Source organism: Cetorhinus maximus, chromosome 9 (assembly GCF_964194155.1).
Source record: "Cetorhinus maximus chromosome 9, sCetMax3.hap1.1, whole genome shotgun sequence".
Lineage (NCBI taxonomy): Eukaryota > Metazoa > Chordata > Chondrichthyes > Lamniformes > Cetorhinidae > Cetorhinus > Cetorhinus maximus.
In genome coordinates this window covers 45,652,205-45,677,675 of record NC_135887.1, presented here as the reverse complement: position 1 = coordinate 45,677,675, position 25,471 = coordinate 45,652,205, and the positions used below count along the sequence as shown (strand labels likewise).

The 25,471-nt window shown below is 38.9% G+C and overlaps 2 protein-coding genes across 3 annotated transcripts in view; one reads left to right on the top strand and one right to left on the bottom strand.

The window, feature by feature from the left end:
• myo19 (myosin XIX) overlaps positions 1-14,293 on the top strand; it is a 55,012-nt gene extending 40,719 nt beyond the window's left edge. Inside the window, exons 16-24 of one of the 2 annotated variants that reach the window (XM_078548624.1) lie at positions 3,364-3,504; positions 3,605-3,712; positions 4,236-4,306; positions 4,648-4,760; positions 5,154-5,323; positions 6,596-6,725; positions 9,867-9,952; positions 10,944-11,288; positions 11,450-14,293. In XM_078548624.1, the coding sequence (XP_078404750.1) occupies positions 3,364-3,504; positions 3,605-3,712; positions 4,236-4,306; positions 4,648-4,760; positions 5,154-5,323; positions 6,596-6,725; positions 9,867-9,952; positions 10,944-11,288; positions 11,450-11,563 (1,278 nt within the window). In that variant the 3' untranslated portion in view covers positions 11,564-14,293. Of the gene's footprint in view, positions 1-3,363; positions 3,505-3,604; positions 3,713-4,235; positions 4,307-4,647; positions 4,761-4,995; positions 5,123-5,153; positions 5,324-6,595; positions 6,726-9,866; positions 9,953-10,943; positions 11,289-11,449 lie in introns of those variants that run through there. The other variant, XM_078548625.1, reaches the window with a different exon arrangement.
• Positions 14,294-16,279: 1,986 nt separating this feature from the next.
• On the bottom strand, positions 16,280-24,140 carry znhit3 (zinc finger, HIT-type containing 3). Its single transcript, XM_078548640.1, has 5 exons — positions 23,803-24,140; positions 22,465-22,496; positions 21,709-21,798; positions 20,209-20,292; positions 16,280-16,787 (listed from the first exon to the last, which is right to left on the bottom strand). The coding sequence occupies exons 1-5, from the start codon at positions 24,057-24,059 to the stop codon at positions 16,609-16,611; spliced, it is 642 nt and encodes a 213-aa protein (XP_078404766.1). The 5' UTR covers positions 24,060-24,140; the 3' UTR covers positions 16,280-16,608.
• Positions 24,141-25,471: the final 1,331 nt, after the last annotated feature.

Below are 25,471 nucleotides of genomic sequence, written 5' to 3'. Positions count from 1 at the left end.
ATGTAGGTGTAGTGTCCATCTTGTCTTGGCTGTTTTTTTTTTTGCTTTTGCTTTGTCCATCAGCTAAAACAGAATTACGCTGAGTTTTAAAGCATATGTGAACACACATGGATTTGTGTAGCGTGATGGGACTCAGGTATGATTTCCCTTGCTGCACTGAGTTTTTCAACTTGGTTAGTACTGCAGGGGAGTGATGAGCAACGGTTTTTTTCCATTGCGGGGAGAAAATCGAGGAGTCTCTATCAGTATACTTTACCTGGTACACAGTAATTGTGTAGTTTGAAGGGAGGGAGAGAATAATGTGCTTTTATTTGTATTCGGTAAATAATTATGATTTATTATATTCAGTAGATGGCATTATAGAATGTTCTTTCTAAAAGGTATACTGTGTCCAAAAAATAAGTTACTGTAGTATTTTTGATAATTTGAAAGGTTACTCAGTGCAATCGTGCTGATAACTTATTCTCATGTACTTTTATTAGTTATTTTAAGAAATTCCTTATTTCTCCCTCATTGATAAAGAATTCATTAAAAATATTTATGAGGTGCCTTTTTGCATTACCTTGTTATGCTCAGTAATGGCATGTCATATTCCTAACTTCAAATATGGACTCTGTGTTTGTATTGAAGTTTATGGAGCTATCTTTTGTTTAAAATGGACACAACTGTTAAGATGGCCACCAAGGATCAAGTGACCTTTGCAATTTCAACAGACCACTTGAAGCTTTCGGAAAGTTCCTAATAAAATCACCCTGTTTGGAGGCCTCCTCCCCCACATACCCACCCTTTATTGCACGTGCCTAGACGGCACACCTCTGTGGAAATCACACTGTCTCATAAAGACATTGAGACCCATTTCAGACTAAGAAGTGTCAACACCCATATCCTGAAACCATCCAGGACTGCATTCCTGGCTTGAATAGGTCTTTTCAGAAACATAGAAAGTAATAGTCTCAAGCATGCATGGGGCTGGGAACAATAGCACAGGATTTGGTTAATCAAAGTAAGGCCAACGCCATATTCGGAAGGGAGCTGTAAGCAGCAACATGGTGAGGAAGCCACGTTTTTAGGCTGCCCCCTTTTGTTCAGGCAGTCTGCAGAAAACACCAAAAGAGACAGCAGCTGCAACAAAAGGCTGTGTCATTTTTGCCTTTAAGGATCTCGAGGCCATAATCTTAAAAGAGCCAGCCAACCTAAGGAAATTTAACCTCGTGATATGAAAACCTCAAGTGCCTAGCTTTGTGACCTGCTGAACATTCATCTGATCTAGGTAATCCTGCAACAATCCAGATATCTGACTTTAGCTATTTTAACCCAAATGAACAACAATTCAAGAGTGAAAAAAGACCCCTTTCTGTATTGGCCCCACAGTGATTTTTTAAAAATTCATTCAAGGGATTTGGGCTTCACTGGCTAGGCCAGCATTTATTGCCCATCCCTAATTGTCCTTGAGAAGGTGGTGGTGAGCTGCCTTCTTGAACCGCTGCAGTCCATGTGGTGTAGGAACACCCACAGTGCTGTTAGGAAGGTAGTTCCAGGATTTTAACCCAGCAACAGTGAAGGAACGGTGATATATTTCCCAGTCAGGTTGGTGTGTGGTGAGGAGGGGACTTGCAGGTGGTGATGTTCCCATGTGTCTGCTGCCCTTGTCCTTCTAGATGGTCGTAGTTGTGAGTTTGGAAGGTGCTGTCTAAGAAGTCTTGGTGAGTTTCTGCAGTGCATCTTGTAGATGGTATACACTGCTGCTACTGTGCGTCGATGGTAGAGGGAGCGAATATTTGTGGATGGGGTGCCAATCAAGCAGGCTGCTTTGTCCTAGATGGTGTCAAGCTCCTTGAGTGTTGTTGGAGCTGCACTCATCAGGCAAGTGGAGAGTATTCCAACACACTCCTGACTTGTGCCTTGTAGATTGTAGATAGGCTTTGGGGAGTCAGGAGGTGAGTTACTTGCCACAGGGTTCTTAGCCTCTGACCTGCTGTTGTAGCCAGAGTTTTTATATGGCTAGTCCAGTTCAGTTTCTGGTCAATGGTAACCCCCAGGATGTTGATAGTGGGGGATTCAGCGATGGTAATGCCATTGAATGTCAAGGGGCGATGGCTAGATTCTCTCTTGTTGGAGATGGTCATTGCCTGTCACTTGTGTGGCGCGAATGTTACTTGTCACTTGTCACCCAAGCCTGGATGTTGTCCAGGTCTTGCTGCATTTGGACATGGACTGCTTCAGTATGTGAAGAGTTGTGAATCATGCTGAACATTGTGCAATCATCAGCGAACATCCCCACTTCTGACCTAATGATGGAAGGAAGGTCATTGATGAAGCAGCTGAAGATGGTTGGGCCTAGGACACTACCTGAGGAACTCCTGCAGTGATGCCCTGGAGCTGAGATGACTGACCTCCAACAACAACAACCATCTTCCTTTGTGCTAGATATGACTCCAACCAGCGGAGAGTTTCCCCTCTGATTCCCATTGACTCCAGTTTTGCTAGGGTTCCTTGATGCCATACTTGGCCAAATGTGGTCGTGATGTCAAGGGCAGTCACTCTCACCTCTCTTCTGTAGTTCAGCTCTTTTGTCCATGTTTGAACCCAGGCTGTAATGAGGTCAGGAGCTGAGTGGCCCTGATGGAACTCAAACTGAGGATCAGTGAGCAGAGCTAAACACTGTTGATGACCCCTTCCATCACTTTACTGATGATGGAGAGTAAACTGATGGGATGGTAATTGGCTGGGTTGGATTTGCCCTGCTTTTTGTGTGCAGGACATACCTGGGCAATTTTCCACATTGCTGGGTAGATGCCAGTGTTGTAGCTGTACTGGAAGAGTTTGTTCTACCACGAAGCCAACATGTGAACTCTGAACTATTCTTTTGGTTTACAACTTGTAAAAGTATACTATTTTCTTTAAACGTGTGTGTGTAGTAGTAGACTTTCTGGGTGAATGCGTGAATAAATATCCTCTTAATTTAAACACACAAAAGCTTGCTGCTCTTATTTGTATTGACTACATACTTGCTGCTCTTATTCAAATTGACTACATACTTGAGGGGACTAAGAGATGCACACACCTTCCTTTCCAAAATCACACTAATTATGGACAGTAAGGAAAGGGGGTATTCAGTTTATTTCTCCACCCTTGTCTGTAACAACAAATTGTGCGTTCATGAAATGGTTCTGTGTATATAAATAAGTAAACACAGTATTGCACCATTATTAGCATTTTAAATAATTGAACATTGTACTAAGTGCCATTTTAATAAAACTACAGGTTTTGTTAAAAAAGCTTTGCTGTTAACATTGCTGTGACCACCTTGCAGCAAATGGACCATTTTATATATTGTAAATCAATATGTTCTTGCTGCACTAGGATCCTGTCCCACCAGAGCTGGTTCAGTTGCTACAGAGATCTCAGGATGCCTTGCTGAAGGAGCTTTTTCCTGTTGAAGGGAAGGCACATGATGATAATAAAGCTCAGAACAAAGCAGCTACTGTGGTCTCCAAATTTAAGGTCTGTTTGTATTAACATTGCATTTCTATAACTGACCAATACAAAGAGTCTCTTGTAGTTCTGTCCTCCAACGTTTTTTCACTTCTTCCTTCTCCTTTAGGGTTCACTGGAAAGGCTAATGCGTGTATTGAACAGCACCACACCTCACTACATCAGATGCATCAAGCCTAACATGGACTGCAAACCTTTCCTTTTCAGATCAGAGGAGGTACTGTCATAGAACAAGAAAAATTGCTCATATTGATGAAGTTATGAGCAATAAACTAGTTTTGACTATTCAAATTAAGCTGATAAAACTTGAATTAGTTTGACTTATGATGGGTTATCTGTATATTGACATATCTGCTTTCAGAGGCTGTAAAATAGAGTTTCGGTTTAAAAAAAATTCTAGTTGATAGTTTTTACCCTTTTAGGCAAATGATTTCTGTTGGCGCTGAGAGTTTAATAAATAATTTTAGTTTAGAATTTCAAAATATTAACAATGTTAAATGGAGATACTAGTTTTATCTTTGAAATGCCGTAAGCTTCAGGCATTGTGTAATCTCCTTTAGTAAAGTTGTATTTCTGAGTTTAACATATATTTGCACAACATTTCAAATCGATGCTTTGTCTGTATACAATTTTACTGTAGGTACACTATGCTTTTGTCTATGGTACAACCAGTAGAAAGTTTACATCAAATGTTTGAGACTACATAAAGCTTTTTTTATGAAGTGATTTGTTTGCTTTAGATTCTCAGCCAGTTAGAAGCTTGTGGTATAGTTGAAACAATCAACATCAGTGCAGCTGGATTCCCTATTAGGTATGTTAACCTATGGCTCCTTGTGTGTCACGTATTAATTGCCTGAGTGGAATAAGGGAACTTGAGCTCATTATAGCTCTTGATGTATGCCTAAAACGTAATAGAACGTAATATATAATAATTATGGCCTGTTTGTTCCTAATGGGCTATGAATAACTAATTGTGGAAATCACATGCTGAACAAGCTATGAATCGGACCAGTTAGAGAGAGAATACTGATTGATTTGATGGGTGGTTGCTTTGGGGAAGATATAGCAGCCTTTCATTTAACCTCTTTGAGGTATGCTTTGTAAACTACGTTTTTGTTCACTCCTGGTGTCTAACAATACTTTGTGATGTAGGGTCCCATACCAGCATTTTTTGGAACGCTATGGACTCCTGAGAACATATTGGCAACTTAATTTAAATACTGCAGCTAGCTTTAATGGATGCTCTCCTGCAAAAAAGAGGAAAGGTTTGTCATACCTGTTCTGTTGGCAATTTTAGGAGCAACATTTACAACATAAACTGTAATTCAGCTAAATGATTCCTGTTTTAATACTGTATTAATAGTGCAGCCTTATTTAGAGCAAAATAACTTATTTCTACACTGTTAAGTTTAGTGTGTTTTTATAACTGGTGCCGTATTAGATTTGTTCTCTTAATTTTCTCTCCTTTTTTCTTTTCTTTTTTCTCCCTCTCTCTTCCAGCTTCTGTCAATTTGAGTTCACCAATTCCTATATTTTCTGTTTGCTGCCTTCAGCTTGCTAATTGACTCAACTTTGCTGCGGTATCTCTGATGCTTTCTCACATCTGCCTGTAATGAAGGTGCTGTTGCCTTGGAAATGGATATCGTTTGCCTTTGCAGGTTCATCAACAGATGGCAGCACTGAGGCTTTGCAGTTCACCGTGCAGGAAATTCTCACTAATGTGTTAGCTGGCCAAAGTGCCATATCATCCTATAAGCCAACTGAGAACAGGTCATGTAATTCATTGGTACATTGTGGCAAAACAAAAGTGTTCATGACCCATAGTATGGTAAGCTGCCTAAATTATCTTGAAAAAATTTCTCTCTGGTATATTTGATTTTTCATTTAAGAACAGGAGCAGGCTATTCAAGGCCTCAAGCCTGGCTACCATTCAAAGCATGCAGGGCAGTCATGATCACAAACTCCTTCCACCTGCCCTGGCTTCATATTGCTTAACATCCTTGGCTAGCAAAAATCTATCAACTGAGCTTGCATCTATTGCTTTTTATGGTTGTGTGTTCCACAACCATGTCACCCTTTGGAGAATATTTCCTAACCTCTTTTCTGAATGGGCTTACTCTAATTTTAGGATTATTTCCCCTTGTCTAAGACTCTCCCACCAGCAGAAGTAGTTTCACTCTCTACCTTGTCAATTTCTTTCAAAATCCAGAATAATTTAATCATATCACCTCTTAGCCTTCTATATTCCAGGAAGTGCAAGCCTAGTTTATGCAATCTCTCCTTACAATCTAACCTTGAACCCTGGTAACATTCTGGTCAAACTGTGCTGCACTGATCCTAAAGCCAATGTAACATTTATAAGGTGTAATGGCCAAAACTATATCCAATGATGTTGATATGGTCAAGAAGGGCTTTGCATAGTTGTAGCAAAACCGCCCCCTTTATAATCTAGGCCTCTAGTGATGTAAAGACTAATATTCTATTAGCCTTTTTGATTGTTTTTTTTGTACCTGACCCCTAAATCTCTTTGGACCTCCACTATTGCTAGCTTTACACCATTTTAAAAAATACTTGAATCTATCCTTTCACACTTACCTGTGTTGAAGTCCATCTGCCACAGTTTTGCTCCCTCACTTATTGTAGCAATGTCTCTGTAATTTTATGCTCCCATCTACACTACTTATTATGCCACCAATCTTGGTGTTATTGGCAAACTTGGAAATATGGCTCTCCAATGTGTTATTTAACTCATTAATAAAAATAATGACATAGTTAAGACCCCAGCACAAATCTTTGTGAAAGACCACTAGTCATGTCCTTCCAATTCGAGTACATCGTTGTTATCTGAACTCCAAGTCTTCTACCACCTAACTAATCTCCTAACCACGTCAATAATTTGTCTTCAATATCATGAGCTCTAATTTTAGCTGACGGTCTCTTATTTGGAACCTTATCGAATGCCTTTAAGTCCACATAAACTACATCCACAGACATTCGCTTGTCTACTACATTTGAAGTGTAGTTGTTGTTGCAAAGCAGATTATGAGGGAATGTAAATCTTTTAAATGATTATTACATGTTTACAATAAACCCCTTTTAGATCGAAATGCTTGAAAGTGCAAGGAGTCAAATACTTTCCAAGAAAGCACTTTGTATTCAATATAGCTGGCGAAGATATCGTCAGAGAAAATTAGCACGATTAAGGCGAGCAGCAACTATCATTCAAGCAGGCAAGTATTTCATCTTTATAACTCATTTTCTAAGAGATTTTAGTGATGAAATGGAACACAATCCATTTCAGGAATTGGTGCTTGCCTCAAGTGTTCCCATCTCTCGTTTATCATGAATAGGTGCAGTTAAATCTCCCTCTGCTCTGCCTAACAAGTTGCCTGATCTCAGCCTTAGAAGCTTTGCATTATTGTGACATTACCTATTTTTCTCATTTCCTTATTAACTATTGGAATTTACCAGTTGGCATTAAATTAGGAAAACAACACACAAGTTTTTTTAGCGTCAGTAGTAGCTGAGTTGATATTCCCCATGCATATAACACGGGGCTGAATTTGCAACCTAGGTCCAAGAGAACATAGGAACAGTTATAGGCCATTAAGCGCTTCGGGCCTGTTCCACGATTCACTAGGTCAAAGATGATCTGTACTTCAACTCCATTTATCTGCCTGTTCATCCTTTCCTGTTAAGACAGTCTGCCCATTCCTGTTATTAGTTTAGTAGACCTTCTCTGAACGGCTTCTAATGCGTTCACATATTCTTAAATGAGGAGACCAATACTATACACAGTACTCCAGATGTGGTCTCACCAGTGTCCTGTACAATTGAAGCATAGCCTCCCTACTTTTATATTCAATTCCCCTCTCAATAAACGCTAACATTCTATTAGCTTTCCTAATTACTTGCTGTATCTGCATACTAGCCTTTTGTGATTCATGCACTTGGACACCCAGATCCCTCTGTATCTCAGCTCTGCAATCTCTCATCATTTAGATAATATGGTTTTTTTATTATTCTTGTCAAAATGGACAATTTCACATTTTCTCACATTATACTCCATTGCCAGATCTTTGCCCACTCACTTAACCTGCCTATGTCCCCTTGTGTACTCTTCACATCTTACTTTCCTACCTATCTTTGTATCATGAGCAAATTTTACAACATACCTTCGGTCCCTTCATCCAATTCATTTATATAAATTGTAAAAAATTGAGGCCCCAGCACTGATCCCTGTGGCATACCACTTGTTACATCCCACCGACCAGAAAAATACCCAGTTATGGCTACCCTCTGTTTCCTGTTAGCTCACCAATCTATTCCTTGATTTCCCTCTACCTAATAAACATCGGTCTGTCTTGAATTTGAATATTTCAATTGATCCAGCAATCACAGCCTTTTGGAGAGTGAGTTCGATATTCCATATTCCCCATGGAGGAAATAGTTCCTTTCTATCTACTGTATCTACTCACTTTAACATTTTAAACACAAAAATTCCCACTCAGCCTTCTAAATTTGAGGGATTATATAAGCCAACTATATGTAAGTTGTCATCACATTTTAATCCATTTAACTTGGTATCATTCTAGTCTATTTGTCGTGTAGCCCTTCCAAGGTCAATATACCCTTACCTTTGCTGAGTTCCATTGCCTGTATTTGAATATAGTATGCCTATTGAGGTGCATATTCTGTACAACTGAAGCATAACTTTCTTCACCCCTTTGTCTCAAGATCACCTGAAATAAAGGCTAGCATTTCATTAGCTTTTTTAACTACATTTTATGCACACTCACTTTTACTGATATGCGTATATGGACACTTAAATACCTTTACTCCTCTGCAGTTCCTGCTATCTCAACATTTCAAAAAAATCTGATTTGTTTTTCTTAAATCCAACGTAAGTGACTTTTCTCCCATTGAACGCCAGGTGCCACAGTTTTGCCCACTCACTTAATCTGTCTTTACCTCTTTGTAACTTCCTAATCCCATCTACACAATTTACTATGCCTCCTAAACTGATGTTATGTGTAAACTTGGATATACAACACTCTATTCCTTCATCCCGATGATAAATTGCAGTAACTTCCTGTTGGCATGTTAAACTAGCAGGTCTGCGGTAACCTGGTTCCCCCCCTTCTTACATCTGGAGTCATATTTACAATTGGTCGATTCAAGTGCACAATTCCTGAATGTAGAGCTGTGGTAAGCTATGATGGTCACATCTTCAGTTTCCTTAACTATTTCTTTTGATACCCTGAGGTTTGGAGATTTATCTATCTGAAGTCTGAAAGATTAATTCCATCATGGTTACTGTCATAACAAAGGGCTGTTAGTCCTGCAACAATTACTTCCATGTGATTTTGGTTTAAGTAGTTTCAAACAACAAGTTGTAATGTATAATACTGTGATTCTAGCATGCATCTGTGGAGAGAGAAACGGTTAACATTTCAGGTTAATGACTTTTCATCAGAACTCAATCTCACAGATGCTGCCATGTCTGCTGAGTATTTCCAGCATTTTCTGTTTGTATTTCAGATTTCCAGTATCTGCAGTATATTATTGTTTGTAAATTTCAATACATATTGAATAACGTGTTGCTCTTACACAACTGCTCTCTAGCACTTATATCAAAAGACAAACTAGAAAAAGACATTTAAGTAATACAACCTGGTTCCTAAACTGCGGAGTGATCAGTTCCCAGTCTTCAGACCAAAAAATCATGCATACAGCTGTCTGTGGACTTTTAATGTGCTTGTATCCCTCACCTCCCTTATCCCAACTTCAAGTTTAATTTTTATTCTTTGCCCTTGCACCCACCACTTCCCATCACCATTCCTGGCTTCCAGCTTCAGACTCAACTTCAGCTATTCTCACCAGCTAACCCAGCCCTACCATCACTAACTCAATTTAAATTTTTGATAGTCTGCTCTGCTCATCATAGACCTAAAGACAAGACTTATCAGCAAGCTGACTGTCTAAAAATATATCATGTGTAAGGTCTGCAATTCCTATAACACACTGGGACTTGATATACTCCCAAAATAGTTTTCTAGGTAACTCTTGCCCAAATGCAACAATTGCTTTTCATTTAATTTGTTAGAAAATTGGTAGTAGCAGCTATTAATCTTTCTGCAAATGTTCCTTGTCCAACAGAAGCAAGTCTGCTACCTCCCACATACATGCTGACATATGCACAAATGGGACTCTTAATTTCAGCTTCCAACTGAATGTAGGGGAACTTTTTTATAAATAATGAAGCTAGATCAGTACAAAAGGTTTACATTCATATAGGTTGTAGCAATTCATTTTCTGCTTTTACAGTGCATTCTTGCAAGTTTACAGTTCATTTATTTGTTTCACTGCAGCTATCAGATCGTGGCTGACCAGAGTGTCAATTAAAAAACTCCATCATGCTGCCATGGTGCTGCAACGAGCGTGGAAAACCTGGAAAGTGAGCTGCAATTTTGAAATTAAAAATACTACTGTACCTAGCTTAACTAAGTAACATAATACAATTCAAAATTAACCTTTAAGTTACTGAAAATGCATTTCTGAAGAGGTAGATTTTATCACATTTTAAAACTTATATACATTTCATAAATGTCTTGATCCAGAACTATGACATTACAGTACAGATATTGGATCAGCCTTTTGTAAAATGAACAAATCACATTTTTTGGAGTATCAGTGTGGACTCCAATATATGGGAGTTTAAAAGTTTTTTTAAGTAATTAGCTACAAAATAAAAATCTTGGCATTCATTCAGCATGAATTGCTGCAATGTTAGTTTCTGAATCCATATTTTACTTTCACATTTTTGAACAATAGAAAGAAAAATAAAATTAACTTTCATTTTTTATAACATTTTATTATATCTTTGAGCTGTCTCGTGAATCTTCACATTTAGTGAATTACTTTGGAGTGTACTCACTGTTCAGGGAAAAGGAGCATTTGATTTATCCCGAGGATAAATTGATTTATCTCATACACGTTAAACGGACTTAATGAGCAGCACACTTTTTGGTTGTGGTGGTTGAGTGTGGAATGTTGGCTAGGATGCAATGAGAACTTTCTGTTCCTTTTGCCTACATAACAGTGGGTCTACTACAAAACAAAACCCTTAGATATAAAGTGTGTTGTGAAGTGCTAAGAACATTAATTGTTATATAAATGCAATGTTGTTCTTTTCTTTCTCTTTTGATGAAGCCATTGCACCTTTTTGCGTGCTTTGAAGAGACTTTTTTAATGTCGCTTTGGAAAGACAGCATCTCTGACAATACAGCACTGCACTGCGGTGTTAGCTATGTATTATATATTGTGTATTCCAGTCCTGGAGTGGGACAAATGCGCAACCTTCCTGACTCAGAGTTGAGAATGCCACCAAATGAGCAAAGTGAGTTTAACTATTTAACTAATCTCTTTTTAATTGCTAAAATGTTTAGATTAAAATGGAAGCCTTGGCAGCAGAAGAATTGGATGATGCAACAGATTTTAAAGAAATGGAATTGGTTCCAGGTTCTCCTGTTCGCTCTCCTTTATTTCAGTCATTACATGATTCACCGAACAAGCTTTCCCAAGGTACTCAGTTCCAAGATCTAAAGTTATTCTGCTGGCCTCTGGGTCTAATCCTGTCGTCTTTTTGCATTACTGGAATGACTCCATCCGTGTCTGGAACACTTAAGGCCTTTACTCGACTGGCTGCCTTGAAGGTGAGATGGAGAAGTAACCATAAGGTGGAACGTAATCAGTCTGACCAGGGTATTGCTTCTATTAGAGCTTTACCTGAGGTAAGGAATATTTTTTATGTATAAATTAAATGATATTTGTATCTACATTAAAAAGTAAATGCCTTATTTGAGAGTAATATGCTAAATGGTGATACTTATACTCTATGCACATGATGATTTTGTTTAACGTAACTCCATTTTACATTTACTTTATTTTCCAGGTACAAGTAAAGTTCCACTGCAGACGATCTCCATTGCTTTTTGCTGATATTTATCCAGGACACCAAAAATGCACAATCATTGGTTTTAACCAGATTTTATTGGAAAAGATGTAAAATTAACCATGCCCCTGTAAAACTATATAGGGAAACTTGTTACTACACCCTCTTGCAAGAACATTTCTGGTGCTGGTAGAAGCCATAGTCAGAAACGTCGATCAAACCTTTATCAGATTAGTCCCTGATCTATATTACTGATGGATTGTAATGAGGTTTGGATAAAATTAATTTGTAATGCAAGAACATAAATCCACCACCAAAAAAAAAAATCAGTTTTGACTTCACACCTATTGAGCAAAATTCAATATGCACATGTGTCACTGGGTGTGTGTCTCTTACAAGGAGTGTGGGTGTGTGTCTCTAGGTCTGTGTCTCTGTGTGTGTGGGTGTGTCTCACTGGGTGTGTGTCTAGATGTGTCTCTGGGTGTGTCTCACTGGGTGTCTCTCACTGGGTGTCTCACTGGGTGTCTCTCACTGGGTGTGTGTCTCTGGGTGTGTGTCTAGGTGTGTCTCACTGGGTGTGTGTGTCTCTGGGTGTGTGTGTGTCTCGCTGGGTGTTTATGGGTGTGTGGGTGTGCGTCTGGGCATGTCTCTGGGGGTGTGTGTATGGGTGTGCGTCTGGGCGTGTGTCTAGATGGGTCTCGGGGTGTGTGTCACTGGGTTTTTGTCTCTGAGCGTGCGTCAGGGTGCTTGTCTAGATGTGCGTCGGGGTCTGCGTGTCTCTCGGTGCGTGTTTCTGGGTGTGTGTATCACTGGGTATTTGTCTCTGGGTGTGTGTCTAAAAAGTCTGATTGAACTTTATTGTTCAACAAAATGTAATTTTAGAGAAAACAAAACCAGAACAGTGCAATACTGCGATTGTCTAGAGAATCTAAACATGAGGTGGAGGTGTTACCCATGTACTGCCTGTTACTGCACACTACACTTTCTATCAAGTCTGTGCTTATACTACCTTTCTGATGAAAAATTCAATCCAGAATATCATAGTTCATTACTCTTTCAATATATATATGTTGGTAAACATGTTGAAATCCATGTTACACAAATAAGTGCCTTACCTCAGGTTAGTTGATTTGAACAAAATCCTACAATTAATGTGTACTCATAGGAACACTACAGTTAAGAATTTCTTTTTGCATTTTTTATTTATTCAGGGACGTTTTGAAATTGGAGAAACTTAAAATATTTTCTTATTTTTCTAAATGTAAGACACATTTTCAACCTGACTCCTATCTCAGGAAACTTTGACAGTTTTGCTTTGTTATTTGGTTTTCTGCAGCCTTTCCTAATTAAATTAAATAACACTACTGTGTTTTTCTTCATAGTTGCAAAACATGATTAAGAGCTATGACATTCTTTGGGACCAGACCAAGAGAAACAATTTTATGGACTTGTTAATGTAGAGTACTGACTGTAAAAAAAAATACACTGAAAAGTTCAAATTTCTCTCTTGCACGGCATTGATACTCTTCGGTATTGTGGAAAGACCTGGCTATCTTGTCTTGATAAATTCCTAAAGACATACTGGACACTAACATTGTAGCACACTAAATTATTTCTAGATTGCTGTCTTTCTAGATAGCTATAAGAATTTTTGGACAAGAATATGGGCTGTATAGCTCTTCTTAAACACGTTAAATTATTTCTAGATAGCTATAAGAATTTTTGGACAAAAATATAGGCTGTTTGGTTTGCCACATTTTGCGATCAATGCTGCTCTGCAGTCAGCCAGCTGCACTCCTTGTTTAAGCAGTGTACATGTCCACTGACTGAAGGTCTGTATCAAGGGAGAAAAAATTGTTTGATTGGGAGCTAATGATGCTCAACTCACTAAGGCAAATGGATTGAAATAGCAAGAAAAACATGGTTATAAACTTGATGGGGGTTGAGCACTCTGAGCACCCAGGTTCTCTCGCAAAGTAACCATACTTTTAGAAAAGTGCTTATTTTTCTTCTGCTTTCTGCCACTGTTGTCATTTTCTGATGGTATGTGATCAGGCCTGCAACCTTTCACTGAGAGTTGAATAAGTATTTGGGATCAGCCTGGTCACTTCCTCCAGTCACAGTTGAATATTGGGTTCCGCATCCTCCAATTTGCTGCTATGCTCTGTATCACTGAGTTGCTACGTGTACATTCCTTTGTTGAAACTACATCCAAGGACTAACTGATTTGTCATCTCTATTCATCACAACACTATTCAACTGTCATTCATGGAAATAACTTAAAATATATGTGTATTATGAACAGTCTTGATAGTATGATGAGGGCTGCAAAAGTTTTAACTGGACGATAAAGTTGCACTAAGTATTAACCTTATGGATTAATGTAAGTAAAAATGTTTAGTTTTAAAAATATTCTTTGCCAAATTGGCATTTTTCATTGAAAAAAAATCCATGTTGAAACCTATTACTGATGGTAGGTAATCCTACAGGGTAATGGAAAGAACTATTATATTCCTATCAGTCAGTGACAATGGGGCTGCAGTGACATTGAACACCCCTAAGATATCCATTTTTGGGTGCTGGCTTGCATTGGAATGCATTGTACTTTTATTTCTTGTGCGATGCAATCTCAGGCAGGAATTCCTTCATTTCTCTATTCCAATTACTTCAAATCAAGGGCTGTTATTAAACAAAAAACATGGGATTATTGATTAAATTTGCTTTTCAAAATCACATGAGCGATAAATGAATTAAGTATTTATATACTGTTATATATTCAGTGAAAGCAAACTCTATGTACAAATGAGAAACTGATTTATGTCGTATTAAACATATACCCCTAAACATTTTGGCATTGATTTTTTAAATAGGGAATGGGAAGTCTCTAAGCTGTTTTGCTCATCTCTTCAGCTTGTATTTTCTTGTGGACTGATGATCTTACTTTTTCACAATTGTGTTGCCTGTAAACATTTTAATCAATCCTTAAATTGATTTCTATCGCTCCAATTCCATACAACTTTAAAGCCAGGAATTTTGCTGATCAATCAGCCTGAGAAAATTAAACTTCGCTTTTCAAAAAATTGCTGCAGGATTTCCTCAGGACAACTTCTTAGGCTTGACCATCTTCAGCTGCTTCATTAATGACCTTGCCAAAATGGGGATGATTGCTGATGATCACGTTGTATACGGTTCCATTTGCAACTTCCCAGTAAATGAAGCAGTCTGTAACCACATGCAGCAAGACCTGAATGACACTGGGATGATTAAGTGGCAAGTTATATTCCAGTCACACAAGGGCTAGGCCATGACCATTCACAAGAGAGAATCTAACCATTCCCCCCAAATATTCAATGGCACTATCATTGCTGAATTCCCCCACTATCAATATTTTATGGTTACCTTTATAATGAAGCCTAACTGGACCAGCCACATAAAGAACGTGGTTACAAGGCCAGATCAGCGGCTGGGAATTCTCTGCTGCATAACTCACTTGACTTCCCAAAGCCTGTCCACCATCTACAAAGAATAATTCAGAAGTATGATAGAATATTCCCCACTTATCTGGATGCGTGTTGCTTCAACAATACTCAAGAAGCTCAACACCACCCAGGACAAAGCAGTCTACTTGATTGGTATTCCTTCCACCACTAGTGCACAAAGGCTGCAGAGTGTACCATCTACAAGATGCACAGCAGCCTCTTAACAAGACTCCTTTGACTGTACCTCCCAAACCCATGATCTCTACCACTTAAGGCCAGCAGGCACATGGAAACACATCCTGCAAATTCTCCAAGTCACCCACCATCCTGAATTAGAAACGTATTGCTGTCCCTTCAGTTACAGCATTAAAATCCTGGAATTCCCTTCCTAACACCAGTATGAGTGTACCTACACCATAATGGATTGTAGCAGTTCAAGGTGGCAGCCACCAATACCAAGTAATAAATGCTAGCCTTGCCAGGGACACTGACATCCCATGAATGAAAAAAATACTGGAGTTAGTTTTTGTCTTTTGCTGGTAATTGAAGTTAGCCTAGAGCACTATTTATTTTTTTGAGTAGTGGTTTAATATGCTTTGACTTCTCATTGACACACTATCCATTAGTTATATTATTCAGATATGACTGGTTCCACATGTACACACTCAGCTCGCTATTTAAATGGATTTAAAATTTAAAACACACACACTTCTAAACAAGCAACCACTAGTAACATCACTCCAAAATCTCATGCTTAAGAAAATCTTCTCAGTATTTCATAATTTATGAATGTAGTAAACATTTAAAGGCATGAACTAATCTGTTACAGCCCACATGGAATTTGTGAAGGCCAGGTTGTGTTTGACTAATGAGCTTATACACTGATTTCCTTAAAAGTATTAAAACATTTACTCCCTTGCTTTAAGTCATGGCAGCATTTGATAAAGTTACAAAAATCAGCTCTGTAGAAGAGTCATACTGGTTCTCTCTCCATAGATGCTGCCAGACCTGCTGAGTTTTTCCAACATTTTCTGATCTTATTACAAAAAATTAAGATGCAGTATTTAAGGGGACAGGTAATAGTTAGGGTAAGTTGATTTTTTTGGGACTAGTGACAATATATATATGGCATTTCAGAGTTCTTTTCCAATTATATAAGTGATTGTACTGAACCATGATACCAAATGAGAGAATGATAAACTGAGCTAGAATACAGAAGATTAAATCAGACATAGGTTATTCAAGTGGCCTGCACCTACCAACAAATAAAATATAATTGGAAAGAAAAGTTAAAAGGAAATAAAAATAAAGATCTGGTGCTTCACTCTTTAAGCACAGGAGTACAAAGAGAGAAAACTGGATTGTGTGTTTTATTTGTCTTGCTTTTATATACCATGACCAATTAATTTGTTTCAAGCCATTGGTTAGTCACCGGTATTAGACTATATTTTTCTTAAAATAACTGAAGAATAAAAATTTTATTACAACAGTTTAAAATCAAACTTTGGAAAACAATATTTCAGTCTTTCACATCACATTCAGTAAGTTGCTGAATACCCAAGCTGTTTTTTTTTTTAAATCAAGTAGAAACAATTAAAACTAAAGTAGTTACACATTTTACAAAGTAATTACAAAAATATTTGCTCAAGAATTAAAAAGTTTATACTAGGAGGCAAAAATTTAATTCTCTTTCTCTGGGGGTTCAACTATTTGTAAACACTGATCTGCAAATTCCACGAAAATTGGTTCTTGCATGGCTGTCTTCATGATGCTTTCTTTATCCTCTGCCTCGTCTACTGTTAATAGCAACTGTTTAAGGTGAGGGTTACAAAGTAAACTCTTCAACTCCTCTGATTTTGCTGTTGGAATGACAAATGGAATGAATATGAATGTAACAACACATCAAATTTAAAACTGAAGCTTTAATGCCAGAAGCCCACTCTACCACCCACCCACCTACCTCAGGCTTACTCCCAAATTCTAGGGAATCTGGTTGGCAGACAGCATCTGTGAGGGTATTTCAGAAGCACTTGCCCTGGTTCCATGAGGATAAAAGCAGGGGCAATATTTATAGTAATACCATTAGTAGGAGCTAAATTAAAAAGCAGAACCAGAAAGGTAATAATCTCTGGATTACTGCCTGAGCCATGAGCAAATTGGTGCAGGATAAATAAGATTAGACAGTTAAGTGCGTGGTCAAAGACTGATGTGGGAGAAATGGGTTTTGATTCATGGGGTACCGGTACCAGTACTGGGGAAAGTGGGAGTTGTACCAATGAGACAGTCTTCACCTGAACCACGCTGGGTCTGATGGTTTGGCAAGTATTATAACTAGGGCAGTAGAGAGGACTTTAAAAATAAATAGGCAAGGGGTGGAAAAGGAGATCAAGTGAGGGTAGATGTGGTAAATTATAGGGAAAGGACATGACAAGTACAGGGTCACGACATGGATAATGATAACCAGAGTGTGGCAGGAAGGGAAAAAGCCTACAAACTTAAAAGTGCATTGGCAGCTCAGGCCAGAGTTTGCAAAAATAGTAAAAAGGCAGAACTAAAGGCTCTGTATCTGAATGAGTGTAGCATTCGTAACTAAAACAAATGAATTGTTAGCTCAAGAAGAAATAAATATGTATAACTCAATAGCCATTACATGGTTGCAAGGTGACCAAGGCTAGGATCTGAATATTCAAGCGTACTTGACATTTCAGAAGGACAGGAAGCTTGGAAAAGGTGGTGGGGTGCTCTTAATTAAGGATGGCATGAGTACAATAGTGACAGATGACAATTTTAACTATCAGTTTGGGTAGAGATAAGAAATAGCAAAGGTAAGAAGTCAGTTGTGGGAGTAGTTAATAAGTCCCACAATAGTAACCACACTGTAGGACGGAGTATACAGGGAGAAATAATAGGGGCTTGAAAGAAAGATACTACAATAATCATGGGTGATTTTAATCTGCATATAGATTGGACAAATCAGATTGGCAAAGGTAGCCTGGATGATGAGTTCATAGACTTTTTTCAGGTCAATTTCTTCAAGCAGCACATTTTAGAGCCAACCAGAGAGCAGTCTATTTTAGAACTGGAAATGTGAAATGAGACAGGATTAATTAATGTCCTCACAGTAAAGGAGCCTCTAGGTAGCAGTGATCGTAATTATTAAATTTCACATTCAGTTTGAAGATGAGAAGTGTGGGTCTAAGACTAGTGTATTAAACTTAAGTAAAGGGTATGAAGACAGAGCTGGCTGAAGTGAACTGGGAAATTAGGTTAAAGGATATGACGGTAGACATGCAAAGGCAGACATTTAAGGAGATATTTCATAACACTCAGCAAGGATTTGTCCTAGTGATAAAGACTCTAGGAGAAGGATGTACCATTTGTGGCTAACTGCAGAAGTTAAAAATAGTATCAAATTTAAAGAAAAAGCATACAACTCTGAAAATTAGTGGTAGGTCATAAGATTGGACAGAATTTAAAAATCAGCAAAGAATGACTAAAAGATGAGGGAGAAATGAGAGAATGCTAATTAGAAGTATAAAAACAGATAGTAAGGACTTTCTGAAGTATTTAAAAAGGAAAAGAGGTTAAAGTTAGGGTTAGTCTTCTAGAGTGTGTCTGGGGAATTAATAATGGGAGATAAGGAAATGGCAGAAGCATTGAGCAGGTATTTTGTATCTGTCTTCCCTGTAGAGAATACAAATAATATCCCAGAAATATCCTTGCAAATCAAGACATGAAAGGGAAGTAGGGACTGAGCACAATTGTAATCGCCAGGAAAAGGGTACTGAGAAAACTATTAGTACAAAGGCTGACATGTTCCTAGGATCTGATGAACTGCTTTCTAGGGTCTTAAAAGAAGTGCTGCTGAGATAGCATTTGCATTGGTTATAATTTTCCAAGATTCAGGAAAGACTGGTAAATAGTGAATGTAACTCCTCAAATCAAGAGAGGGAGACAGTAAGCAGGAAACTACAGGCTAGTTAGCCTAACAGCTGTCAAAAGGAAAACACTAGAAACTATTAAGGAGTTTATAGCAGGGCACTTAATCTTAATGCAATCAGGCAGAGTCAGCATAGTTTTGTGAAAGGGAAATTGTGTTTTACTAATTTATTAGAGTTCTTTGAGGAAGTAACAAGCAAGGTGGATAAAGGGGAACGTGTAGATGTGTATTTGGGTTTCCAAAAGGCATTTGATGAGGTGCCACATCAAAGGTTAGATGCAAAATAACAGCTCAGGGTAACATATTGGATTGGTTAGCTAGCAGGAAGCAGGGATAAATAGGTCATTTTTGGGTTGGCAAGCTGTAACCAGTTGAGTGCCACAGGGATCAGTGCTGGGGCTTCAACCATTTATAATGAGTTGGATGAAGGGACTAAATATTTGGTTGCTAAAGTTGTAGATGGCACAAAGATAGGTAGGAGAGTAAATTGTGAAAAGGACAAAAGGAGCCTGCAAAGGGATATAGATAGATTAAATGAGTGGGCAAAAAATTGACAGATGGAGTATAATGTGGGAAAATGTGAATTCATCCTCTTTGGCAGGAAGAATAGAAAAGCAGCATATTATTTAAATGGAGAGAGATTGCAGAACTTTGCCATACAGAGGGATGTGGGTGCCCTGGTACACAAATCATAAAATGTTAGTATGTGAGTAGAGTTATTAGGAAGGCAAACGGAATGTTGTTTATTGCAAGGGGAATGGAATATAAAAGTAAGGAATTTTTGCTACAGTTGTACAGGGCTGTGGTGAGAGCACATCTGGAGTACTGTGGTCTCCTTACTTGAGAAAGGATGTAATTACATTAGCAGTTCAGGGAAGATTCCCTGACCTACTCCTTATTTGTGTGTTCGTATATACGTACCAACTTTTGTATGATACTTCAAAGATGGATCCCAGAGATCCAGCATGGACTGAAGCTTTAAAACTTACAAAATTCTCCTAAGCATACAGGTAGTTTAGAACAGGTAATTGATCCCCTCTGCAACTTGGGCACAGGTGTCGGTTGGAGTCCTCAGTGACCACTACAAATACTATCACACAGTGAGCCAGCAGAAGTGTAAATGAATGTTTCCCCTTTAGGTCTGAGAGAAGACATCATCATGCAGCATTAGTCACTTGAAATAGGTTTTAGCTGCAATATCCAAGAACTAAACCACCTATGTAGAAATCAGGTGCTTAAACACCAACTATTAAATCAATTGGTTCTAGTTACTTATTCTCAACAACAAATACTAGAAATCCAGTTTTATTTTTTTGCCATCAATTTTTTGTTCTGCATACCCAACAGTCTCAGTTTCTCTAGTGGTACCCGATCAGATTCTTCATCATCATCATCTAAGATATCATCTGTGGAGGAGTGGTGATCTGTGAAGGAGTGGTGACCTGTGAAGGAGTGGTGACCTGTGAACATTTAAAAAAGTTTTCAACACAATTTATTGACAGGATTAGAGGCTAATTCCTGCACAAACGAAAGAACCCCACAGTAAAACATTCTTTATCGGTCTTTTTTAGGGAGCCTAATTATTGTCTCTGTAGAAATATATATTTAAAACCCCAGATGCTCAAAATCAAACTAAATTCTAGGAAAATGCTGCAGATCATTACACAATCAGCATTTTAAAATGAGAATTGGATGCATGTGTAGTGTAGATAAATTGGAACTTTATTCCATTCCTTCTCCTTCAGATGCTTCCCATGTTAATTTTTATCACTCCCTCTCCTGACCACCCAGTGGTGCTCTCCTGTGTTTGCATTTCCACCCAGCCTTGTTCCTAATTAGGAACTTAGCAGAAGGGCATTGAACAAGTTCAAGGCTCAAGCAAAAGAGTGCAACTCAGATGTCATCAGAATAATGTTGAGGAGGTTATATTTACACTAGCCGATTACAAAAGTAATGTTTTATGTTGGCGGCATTTATTTGCATTAGCTTGCTGCAACTACAGTAAAACTCATTCATCTGAACTTAAAAAATGCTGGAAAAACTCAACAGGTCTGACAGCATCTGTGGAGAGAAAGACAGAATTAACGTTTCAAGTCCGTATGACTCTTCTTCAGGGCTAAAGGGAAGTAGAAATGTGGTGAAATATATACTGTTTAAAGGTGGCGGGGGGGGAGACAGGTGAAGCTGGATAGAAGGCCAGCAATAGGTGGAGGCAAAGGAGAGATTGCAAAAGATGCCATTAACAAAAGGTCAAAGGGCTGTTAATAGTGGTGGTACTGGCTAAAGGAGGTGCTAATGGTGACATTAAAAGTGTAAAGCAGAACACAATGGCCAGATCAGGGTAAGCACTAAGCACTCCGGGAAGTGACAGATGGCCCTGTTGGGGGGGGGGGGGGGGGGGGGGGGTGGAAACGGTGGTAGAAAAAACGATCAAAAATAGACTAAAATCTGGGGATAAAATAATGAATAAAAATGGAATTAAATTTATAATAATGAAAATAAATGGAAAAAATAATTTAAAAAATAAAAATGAATATACAAAAAAAGGGATCAAAAAGGGGTGGGTCGGGAGAGAATGTTCATGGTCTGAAGTTGTTGAACTCAATGTTAAGTCCGGAAGTTGAGTTTTTCGAGCATTTTTTGTTTCAGATTTCCAGCACCTGCAGTATTTTGCCTTCATCTGAATTTCCCATGTCCGTGCCCACAAAATGTTTTGTTAAAATTAGGTTTTAAAATTGGATCCAAAACAGTTTTTGCAAGCTTTCTGTGGTATCTGAACTCACAATTATGGCATTGTAGATATTTCTCTTTTAGTCACCATGGTAAAAATTATATCTTACCATTGCCATCTTGCTGTATTATTTCCTTAAAAGCTGGAGAACATTCTGAAATTGTTGACACTGAACCAGACTCCTGTGGTTTACAATCATCTAGTAAAACAAGCAATGATGTTAGTCATTTTACAGAAAGTACATACAAAAGGATTCATTGTCCAACCGTTAAAAGTTTAAGAGAAAATGTCAGTTAGGAACACAGACTTGTCAGAAACTGCAAGATTTCATACTACATAGGAATTACAGCTGTAATTTAGACGGCAGAATCTTTTCAAGGCTTCAGTCACAATTGCACAGGTGGGAGATAGTGTAGTTTTTTCAAAGGCAGATTTTAATTTGGCCTTGTAATCCATTGCTTATGTAAACTGCATGCTTTACCTCACAAATGAAGGAGATAGGATACCTCTGCTTAAGATCAGAACAAAGTGAGACAAAGAATGTCAAAAGAATAAAGGATGAAAGGTGAAAAGCTTTCCATTCGCTACCTTGTTTTAATAATGCCAGCTATGGCTAACAATTATCCTGGCATCTAGATTTCTGAAATTCCAAGCAAGACCTGTAGACCTCCAATCCAATAGTTATTGCATATCATCCCTCCATCAGAAGAAAATTAAATTTAGAGGATTACAACCTGCTCTTCCAGCACAACTTTCCTTTGGAAAGCTGGATATTTCACAACCAATCATCTAACTTCAGCCACACAGTAAAACAACTAAAACTGTTATTCAACAACTTTAATGAACCACAAAGAATAATCCATACCTTTGTGTTTCTTGTAACATCCTACAGAGCAACTGAAAATAAATACAAAACCAGAATTATAATTAAGTCAACAAATAACTTAAAATGTTGCTAATAGTATCCCCAATGTTCACTTTAAAATTTAACTGCTGGGTGCATTTTCAGTGCACCATTCCTTCAATTTTTTTAATGAGACCAGGCACAAGGCCTGCATGGTAACTTTTTGACTGCACAGCCACCCAATTTAGCAAAATTCAGGACCATAGGATTAAAGGGATAATGGCAGCATTGCTTTAAAAAAATGGCCTAGGGACAGAAAGCATAACTGTTTGTGGTGACTGGTTGTTTCTCAGACCATGAGAAGTAACTAGTGGTGGCCCCAGCAGTCGTTATTGGGACCCCTGCACTCTAATGCTATATAATGATTACTTGCACTTCGGTATACAGGGCATAAAATCAAATTCTGCAGATCATACAAAACTCAAATGTCATTAGTCATTAGTGAGAAGGATAGTAACAGACCTCAGGAGGTCATATACAGACATGCGGGTAAATTAGGACAAACCATTTGTAATTGTAGAAGGATCAGTAACCACAAACATTACCGATTTAAGGTCATAAGCAAAATAACCAGAGGTAGCAATACTTTTTTTTTTAAAAAAAGGTGCACCCAGTTATAATGATCCAGAATACACTGCCTGAAAAGGTGGTGGGAACAGATTCAATAGAAACTTTCAGAAGGAGAATGATAAATACTAAAATGGGGAAATGCTGCAGGGCTATGGGGAAAGAGCAGGGAAGTGGGATTAATTGGATATCTCTCCCACAGAGCTAGCTCAGGCACGATCAGGCCAAATGGTCTCCTTCTCTGCTGTATATCAAATAATTTGCAGTTTCACAATAGTTAAATAGAAGTCCATGCAGTATTTACTCCAAACCGCAGAATACGCAAAACAGGCACCCATCTCCCTAGTAACGTGCAGATACTCAATCCAGCATGGGGTTCAGAAAGTGAGCCTAAGAGCTGAGAGCCCCTAGCTCAGCTGGATCATCTGTTCAGCTACCCCGCTATTCGACTTCGAAGGTATCACAGCTAAGCCCGGGCAAGGCTTTGTTCAGAGGCCGAGTATTACTCCCATGGCCGAATAGCCACCTATCCCAGTGCAGGAGGGCGAGTGGAACCGTAGCCCAGCTACCAGCCCAACAAGTAGAAATGAGCTGCTAGTTCGAAGCAGCCTGGGATCCGTGACCTTTAGCCGGAGCCGTGCGGCCTCGGATTCGAGTTGTAACCAACACCGACATTTACAGCAAATGCCCGGCTTCAGGACCGATCTGGCTGCGAGGCCGGGCCGTACTCACTAGCGCAGCCCGCAGCGCGGACACCGGTATTTCGGCGGCTGCTCCTCACACACGCGGCAGATCTTCATCCGGCGTTTCAGCTTCCCATAGACAAGAGTTATACTTCCGCCGGCGCTGCCTTCCCCAGCCACGCCCCAACTCCCCAACCCCGCCCAGCCCCTGCTCCCTCGAGCCTGTACTTTCCCCCACACAACCACTCCCCCCTCCCCAGCCCCCCCACCCTGCACTCCCCCAACCACCTGGTCCCTGAATCCCATTCCCCTTCCCCTACCCTCCCTCTCCCAACCCTGTCCTCATTCCCCAGGCCAGCACTGCTCCTCTCCCCAAGCCCACTCCCCAACTGTTCCCCTAGCCACACCCCCAATCGCCCTCCCACTCCCGGAACCCCACTCCCTCAATCCTGCTGAGTGCCTAGAGATTCTGGAGCCAAGGGGTGTGTCTCAGGACTGTCTTAGTACTGAGATGATGAGAAATTTCTTAACTCAAAGGATTATGAATCTTTGTAATTCTCTACTGCAGCGTGTTGAGGATGTACATTCATTGAGTATGTTCAAGGCTTAGATCAAAGATTTTGGACTCTAAGGGAATCAAGGAACATGGGGATAGGGTGGGAAAATGGAGCTGAGATTGAAGGTCAACCATGATCACACTGAAAAGCAGAGCAGTTTCAAGGGGTTGTGTAGCCTGCTCCTGCTCCTATTAATCTTATGTTCACATGAATGCAGAGTACAAACTCTAATCTATGTCCTTCATCCAATCCTCTATCCATGCTAATATATAACCCCCACACCAACCTAAGAGCTCTCATCTTGTGTAACAACCTTTCATGTGGCACCTTAATGAATGCCTTTTGAAAATCCAAATCCTTGGCCATTAGGTTGAGAGGATTTGACAGTTTTTAATCAGATTAATTTTTCCAGCACTTTTTCTTTTCTAATATTAACTACTTTGAACTCCTCATTTTCATTATTTCTGGTATGTTTTTTCTGGCTCTAATGTGAGGACAGACACAAAATTTGTTTAACATATCTGTCATTTACTTTGTCCCCATGATAATTTCTTTGTCTGAATGTCTAAGGAACCCACTTTTACTTTCACAATGCTGTTAATTTTTACATATTTGTAGAAGCTCTTACAATCTGTTTTGATACTTCTCGCTAGTCTACTCGTATCCTATTTTCTCTCTTTTTATCAATTTTTGGTCACCTGTTGCTGGCTTCTAAAAAATCTCCCAATCCTCAGGCTTACAACGCTTTTTAGCATATTATAAACCTCTTCTTTTGAATTAATTTCTTCAGTTAGCCACTACTGGACCGATTTTCCTGTGGAGTTTTTATTTCTTAGTGGAATGCATATTGTTGAGAATTGTGAAATATTTCTTTAAATGTTTACTGTTGCTTTCCTAATATCAGGCCTTTTAATTTAGTTTCCCAATCCAGTTTAGCCAACTCATACCTATGTAATTAGCTTTATTTATGTTTAATACTCAATTTTGGATTTCTGTACATCACTCTTAAACTAGAGGAGGTCTTGTGGCACAGTGGTAGTGTACTAAGCTTTGGGCCAGAAGCTCTGAGTTCAAGTTCCACACCAGGACTTGTTGACTATGGAAGCGGCTTTCACAATGTGGTTCAACAGACTGATAATCAGATGGGAATCTTTCCACCAC

What these genes read in the sequence shown, in the direction of transcription:
- znhit3 (XM_078548640.1), bottom strand. Translation starts at nt 24,059, where the DNA reads ATGGGATTCAGGGACCAGGTGGTTGGGGGAGTGCAGGGTGGGGGGGCT. An exon ending in CCGCGCTGCGGGCTGCGCTA is followed by an intron (nt 22,497 to 23,802) that starts GTGAGTACGGCC and finishes ATTTATTTTCAG; the next exon opens with TTGCTCTGTAGGATGTTACA. An exon ending in ATGTTACAAGAAACACAAAG is followed by an intron (nt 21,799 to 22,464) that starts GTATGGATTATT and finishes TTGTTTTACTAG; the next exon opens with ATGATTGTAAACCACAGGAG.